The sequence below is a fragment of the Ananas comosus genome, linkage group 8, assembly GCF_001540865.1.
Source record: "Ananas comosus cultivar F153 linkage group 8, ASM154086v1, whole genome shotgun sequence".
NCBI classification, from domain to species: Eukaryota; Viridiplantae; Streptophyta; class Magnoliopsida; order Poales; family Bromeliaceae; genus Ananas; species Ananas comosus.
In genome coordinates, this window is record NC_033628.1 from 1,925,518 (window position 1) to 1,933,422 (window position 7,905).

General features: G+C 35.2%; 1 protein-coding gene across 1 annotated transcript; it reads right to left on the bottom strand.

Annotated features, from left to right (window-relative positions):
- Positions 1,759 to 7,651, bottom strand: LOC109714068 (cytochrome P450 90B1-like). The gene is made up of 8 exons (XM_020238476.1): positions 7,413 to 7,651; positions 6,673 to 6,997; positions 4,195 to 4,347; positions 3,573 to 3,818; positions 2,992 to 3,084; positions 2,733 to 2,811; positions 2,083 to 2,189; positions 1,759 to 1,977 (listed from the first exon to the last, which is right to left on the bottom strand). Exons 1-8 carry the CDS (start codon positions 7,649 to 7,651, stop codon positions 1,759 to 1,761), a joined length of 1,461 nt encoding a protein of 486 aa, XP_020094065.1.

Below are 7,905 nucleotides of genomic sequence, written 5' to 3' on the forward strand. Positions count from 1 at the left end.
AATTGATACTGCTTTAGTTAATTTTATATTTGACGAATATTAATTGCGAGAATCACAAACAATAATTTCTCTTCTCATTCATTAACTACTGGGGGACTACGATACCTACTAAAATTATTTCACTAATTAATGGGGCACTACTATACCCACTAAAATTTTTTGATGTAATTATTGCACCATTTAAATTTTGAAATTAATTTTTATAACTAATTTTTAAAATTAAATTTTAAAAATAATTATCCGCAGCATCACACGGATCCCTTAACTAGTTTAGAACTATAGGAGAATCTCAACTGCCGAGTTTGCGAAATTCCGTTTTTGGACGGACTCGAATGCGTTGAAAGATAATATATGGACGTCACTCACATAGTCTCATTTAATTAGTGTAATCGCGCGTTTAGATGCTTCAATGTTACTTTATTTTTTGTAGACCTAGTTAATGTTTCATTGTTACCATCGACCCAAAATTATAGCAGCTGCACATGATGCAACAAGGTAATGGCACAAGCTGTTCAGAATATAAGATTTTGAAATTATTGCATGCACCTGGTGCACCATACACCACGCTTTTAAAACCTATCTATAAAAAGCATAAAAAAGAAATTAATCGAAATTTAATGATCAAATATTGGATATATATGTTCTATAACTTTGTCAAAGATTTACACACACACACACACACACACACATATATATATATATATATATATATATATATATATATATATATATATATTATAAAAATCACATAATTTAAGACTACTTGATGCATAGATAATAGATTTTAATTTGTGTTGAAACTTATGACTTTTTAGAAATATGCCTTTAGAATGAAAATAGGGTGGCAGTGCACAGTGCACCGAGTGCGTGCAATAATTTCTACATGGTGTCGGTACGTTCGTAGCAATGTTATAGTTTGAGCTATATAACAATTAACGACCCTGTTGTAGTAGTATTATTATATATTATAAGCATTTGATTATTTTAATTACTCTTTCATATGTCCCCTTCCAAAAAAATGAACTTATTGAGGCCTTAGATGCTACTTATTGATTCTCCACCGAAGATGCTATAGAGGGGTTGGTAACAACTGGTGTCGTATCTAAAGGTAAGAGATCGGAATGTCAATGGACACTGCCACGTGAGATTTTTTTTTGAACCGGAATTTGATGTTGAAATTTTATAAGAAACTAAGATTGTACTTTCTGTCATAATTTCGATTTCTGTATCCGAATTGTTGACGATGATCCTTGCTCGTGGTTCGTTCTCGTTTGCGATCTGCAAGAAGACGGGACGTTTCGAGTCTAATTCCCTTATCCCCGGAGATGGAGCCGTCACAGATAATTGGATTAGAGTTAGACCGGAACTCCCGTATGTTACATATTTATATATAATTTTATATAAGGATGTTAAATCACGTCCGTCCATCAAGGACGTGTCCAGATGCATCCTAACCGTAAGATCTAAAATATCTTTATAGATCAACTTAAATAGATTGACCGCATCTTTATGGATCGCCTTTAATATATCACATGGGCCACATCCAACATTAGCCTTTCATGCTAGTTTGAAAGGCTGAAAAATTTAAAGTCGTTTGAAACTCTTCTTCTAAACTGATTATATATATATAGGGTAATTATTCACAATATATAGAAACAAATTCATTTAAACTTATTACATATAAGAGTAACTAAACCAAGTTACATATGGATGATAGATGCATGATCACTATATTATTCCAAATGTAACTCGTGAACTTTAGTTAGCCACCGGTTTGAGCTTAATCGGTAAACCGTTACGGAAATCGACTTGTGGCTTCGCCATCGGATGATCCGGTCCGATTAACTCAAAATTGTAGTTTTGGATTAGTGTGTGGAGAAATATTGCAATTTCCATCCTTGCTAGGTCTCTACCTGGACAGAGTCTCATCCCCCCACCAAATGGCATGAAACTGGCCTTCTTTGTATCAGATAAAGTCTACAAAGTAGAAGAAACAAGATGAATCAGTTGGGGGGGTGAATTGTTTTTGTACTAATTGAAAGTGCTTTTGGAAGAAGAAGCTGGTTTTGAATAAGAGCTCACCTCCCATCTCCATGGATTGAATTCATAAGGATCTTCAAAAACTGATTCATCCAAATGTGCTGCAGCTAGGTGTACTATGACACCAGTTCCTTGTGGAATCACATAGTCTAGCTCATTTAAAGCAATAGAAACATTAATTAATTATCCCTATTCGAAAAAAAATGCAATAAAACATCAAATTAGGGCTGTCAACGGGCTGAATACGAGCGGGCTGAGGCCGACTCGTATTCGTTTGTTTATTAAACGAGCCAAGCACTAGCTTGCTCGTTAAAATACTGAGCTGAAAAATCTAGCTCGTACTATTAACGAACCGAACATGAGTCGGCTCGTGAACAACAAGTTTGATTGTCAGTCCTACTTCCGAAAGAAAAGTTGAAAAAAAATTAAAAAAATTAGAATCTTAATGTAATAATTAATATTTACAAAATATAAATTTAATTCTTTACATTTGAGTAGGCCTATATAATCCAAATAGTAAAAATTTGTAATATATCAGGCTATGTCAAGTTGAACACAAGCAAGTTGATTCCAGCTCGTGTTTGACTCGTTAAGATTTCGAGCTAAAAAACTTAGCTCGTGTTAAGCTCGTTTATTACACGAGCGACCAATGAACTGGATTTCTAGCCCTATATCAAATTGTAGCGAGGTACCTTTATATTCGGTGTCTACGCTTGCTTTCTTAAGGAGAATCCTAACAACATTTCCCAGTCGCAGAGTCTCGCTAATGACCTTCACAAAACAAGTATTGCTGCAACATTAAAGTCAAAATATTCTTGTTCTTCTATATATGTTATGCCTTTTTTTATATCATGTTAAACTATGTCATACAATCTTTATTTTTCAATAGCTTAAGCTACAGAAAAAAAAAAAAAAAGATTTTTTTTAAAATTTTTTTTATTCAAAGCTCACATTTTGGGTGAATTCGCTGTCCTTGTAATCATCCCATGTTAGGTTGCTCCCTCCTTTCTCACTCTTGGATTTCAAACATCGAACGCGCTCTTCCTGAAAACGCCAAAAAAATTAATTCCAATCCAATAAAAAAAAACTTACTATCTTTTTTTAACCTCAAATACTGTCACATGTTATGGTAAAAAAATATATATAACTTATCTGAACTATAGATTATTTTGATTTGGATATCCAATCTTCAAATTTTGATTTTTCTGCCCAACTTTTCAATTTTTTTTGATTTAAATTAATCAATAATATTTTGACTTCAAAATTTAAGCTAATAATTTATTTTAATGAATTTATATTAGCGATAATTGCTTGAAATATAATAAATAAACTTGTAGAAACATGCGACACATTCAAATTTTGAAAAGTCAAAGTATTGCTGACCGGCTCAAATCGAACAAATTGAAAGATTGAATAGTAAAATTGAAATTTGAAAAGTTGGATAAGAAAATCAAAATGATTCACAGCTCAGATAAGTTCTATATGTTTTTGACCTATTAACTTATTAATACGAGATCTTTATGCAATTTTACCCTCATCTGCTTGATAGCTTTTGGACAACGCGCTAGAAAATAGAATGCTAAAGATAAAGTCTGCGCTGTCGTATGATGACCGCCGAAAATCAGGCCCTGAATCATGTCGATCATCTCCTCCGTCGAGTATGACGTATTCTTCAACATCCAGTCGACGAAGTCCTCCTCCTCGTCGACTCCCTTCCTTTCGTTTATGCTCTTCTCTTCCATCTTCTGCTCCACCATTTTTCCAATATACGCCCTTCCCTGTAACCCCGCGAAAAATATATATGTATATATATATACATGCATTTTTGAACACTAAAGGAGGGAATGTATTTGAGATGAGAAGCATATTTTATAGGTAAAAGTGTACACAACTTATCTAAAAACTATGGAACAATTTGATTCGACTATTCAATCATTTGAAATTTTGATTTTATTATCTAATTTTTTAATTTGTTTGATCTGAATAGGTTAATAATACACTGATCTTAAAATTGTATGAAATATACTAGCTAAACTCGCTAAAAGGTTGGATAATAAAATTAAAATTTTAAGGATTAGATTGTCGATTCAAAATGGTACATAGTTTATATAAGTTGGGTATACTTTTATCTATATTTTTATGTAGGAATTTTACCTTTAGAGCCTTGTAGAATGTTGTTCCCGGCAAATTAATTGGAATTGAGGAGAACCCCTTGGTTAAGTCCATGAATGCGTTACATAGCTCATCTGTTTTCGGGCTGTTAGGGTTCATTCCCATCACCTTTTTTGATATTACATAGAATGAAAACTGCAAATAAATAAATGATTAAGTAAAGTTGTCCAAAATATCCGATATTTCATGTCTGACTCAGACCCTATCCGAACTCTATCCGAATCCAAACTGGACACGATGAAAAATGAAAAGTATGCGAGTAAAAGAATAAAACCCATTAAAGTTTCAGGTACGAGTGCGGGTCTGGATATTTCATACCTATACCTGATTTGGTCCCAATCCGACCCCAACCTTTTAATGGGTAGAATTCGGAATAGTTTTTAAATTCGGATCTGAATCTAGACCCAGTCCCGGTGAAATATCCTATAGTAAATAAAAAAATCTGAAATTGAAGAATCAATTTCAAAGATACTCTAGTATATACCGCTTGATGCCATTTTGTAATTTTTATGGAGTATGATATCTTTTCCATGGCTCCAATGCTCATGAAAAGTGATGTACCTTTTATTATTGAGATTTTTATTTTGAATAAATTTTATTGGACCAGGTGCAACTTATTAGAACATGAGTTTTATATAGTAAGAAATTTATGATTTGTTCATTGACGGTTTAATAGGGTTTATAAGAAATAGAAGCATATGGATATTTGTACCTGATTGAGATCTGTACCCATATCCGTACCCGTACCCGGTCTTAAATGGGTAGCACATGGATGGTCACTATCTAAATTCACTCAAATGGACCCCATGTGTATATTAGTAATTTAAATATTCAGATTCAGACTCGATCCGAATTTAAATGGATAGGATATATCTTTTTTTCCTATTTATTTCTTTTTAGGGTATGGATACAGTATATCATTTAACCATATCTGATCTGATCCACGGACATCTTTATGATTAAGCAGTATATATATAGAATTAGATGAATTGGGCTGGAATACTATTAATAGTATTTGACTTTTTTTGCTATCGAGCTTTTACTCCTTGAATGAAAAATTATAAGATTAGAATGATAGTAAATTCCTAAAATTTAGTAGTGGTCCTCCTAAGGTTGAGTGGGTGGTTAATTGAATAGTATGATCTAAAAAATAAAATTAATCAAAGTGTAGATCAAACGGCTAAAAAATTATACCATTAATGTTGTGAAGTTACCCTATTGTCTAGTGAGGTTGGTTGAAAATAAATAAAAAATGCATGATGAGAGAGTTTTTGATGTAGAGCCTACCCTTGTTTGGTTGGGGGTTAAGGGGTGGAATAACCCCTTAACCCCCATTTTATTTCCAAACATCCCAAAAAATAGATAGGGTTAGCTAACCCCACCTTAAATAAATTATCTCAGGTTAGCTAACCCCACCTAACCACACCAAACTTCAACCAAACACTATTTTCTATTCATAATAACCCACTCTCTTTCTTATCACACATACTCCAACCAATCATTATCCTTCTTTATCAATCATTATCTTTTTATCCCACCTACTCCAACCAAACACTATTTTTTATTATTCTAGACTAACTCCAACCCCCAACTAAACACAAAAAAACTTTAACCCCACTTTAATCCTGAACTTAACTCTATTCCTGGAATAGCTACTTTTTCCTTAACCCCGAACTAAACGGAGGCGTACGAGTTTTGTCAAAGATATTTTCGAAGTCCATGGCAGACAAAAGTTGCTTGAGGATGGAACTTCCAACGCCCTTTTGAGACTAAAATTCCTTACCACGTGGCCATCAGATCTTACATATTGAATTAATTTGTGATATATATTAAAAAATATTAAAAAAATAAAATTAAAATTTTAAAATAGTTTTTTTTGATAAATTTTTAGTGTCAAATTAATTTTCAAACTCTTAATTTTAAAAACTTTAAGAATCTTTATTGTTTTAATTTGGATAAACTTATTTTTTATTTTAATACAAAAAAACTCACAAAGGTTGTCTAAATCCTTAATTAGTCGGTTTATGTAAAAGGCCACTAGTTTAGTTTGAAAATTATATGACATTAAGCTCAGAAACTAAAAATTTATTTAAAAGTTTGTTTTTCTTTTTCTTTTTCTTTGTATTTGTTTTAATACGTGTTAGACACTATTTAATCAACGGGTCCCAAAATATTCGGACCCACACTAAAATGTTGAAGAGAGTCCAACATTAATGCCTGTTCTAATTAACTATGGCGTCTCCGTGAGATCCGATGTCCATGTGGTGAAGGATCTCATAGTTTTAAATGAATAATTTGAAAATTTTCATCCCCGAACAAGTTTTGTTCGTTGATCGGGCACTGATCAAGCACGTAATAAAATCGAAAGCTCAATCTCAGTCGCTCATCGATCACTTGCGTACGTCGGCGGTTGTATAGGCCTTCAAATTTGTTTAATTTGTTGGCTACATATACACCTACCTTTCTGGCCTCGTCGGCGCCGTAGACGACGTCGCGGCCTTCCCAGGAGGCGACGAGGGCGGCGGCCTGCCACTCGACGCCGCGGACGAAGGAGGACTGGGTCCTGGCGCTGCTCACGAAGCTGAGGACGATGGACTTCTTCTGCTTGTGCGCGTCGCCCCCCGACATCACCGTCGAGTGCTTGCCCATCAGCCGCGGGACGTGCGGCGGCCACGCGTTCTCGAAAAGCCGCGTGTCGTTGTTCAGCACATGCCGGTTCAGCTCCGCGTCCGCCGACACCATCGACACCCTCCCGAACAGTCTCGCCGCGAACACCCGTCCGTACCTGAGCATATCATACGTATACATGTACGTGCAGGTACTTTCGTTAGCAATCGATCACGTCTTTCAGTAAAACGGTCGTAACTTTGCACACGTATGTCCGTTTTCGACGTGCAGTTTCAATTCAGAAGCAACTTTTCGAGACGCATGCGTCGAACGGATTATCCGTTCCGGCTCAGCTCTCGTACCCAAAAGTAATCATTTAGATCTCTGAATTTGCAGTTTTAGGTTTCTTTTGTTAATTTTGAGAATTTTGGTTTTGTTTCTTTTATCATTTTGAGTTAGACAAGAATACTGTAATATTTATGACTGATTAATTAGGGCTAGATTTAGACGTTTAATATCGAATTCTGAGTACGTAAAAGAGGGAGAGAGAAAAAAAAAAGAAAAGAAAAGGAAGTAAAACAGAAGGGGATGACTTTGAGATATTCTGGGTCATGTAGTCGCCGAGCGCGGTGGCGCGGTGCGGGCGGAGGAAGGCGAAGGTGGAGCCGACGACGGGCCACCCCATCTCCCCCGGCGGGAGTCGCTTCGTCGACGACACCTTTCGCTTCGCATTAGCGCTCCGCTGAAACGGGAGCAGCAGCAGCAGCAGCAGAACAACAGGAGTAGAGATCACTAAAGTTACTGCAGCTGCAAGAAGAGTTGCTGGGGACATCTCTGACACTTTTTCCCTCTTGTGTATAGAGTGTTGAGGATGAGTGAATGCGTATAGGTCATACATATATGGTTAGTATATATCGAGTGAAAAATAACTGTAGTAGGGATCTCTACTGATGCCTCATTGAGGTGTTACTGATTTGCTGTCGTATATTAGTTTTGCCTTCATTCAAAAATTATAACTTTTTTTTTCTCTAAAAATTTATTTGTCTTTTCAAAATGTTAGTATTAAAAAGCACATAACGAATTCTA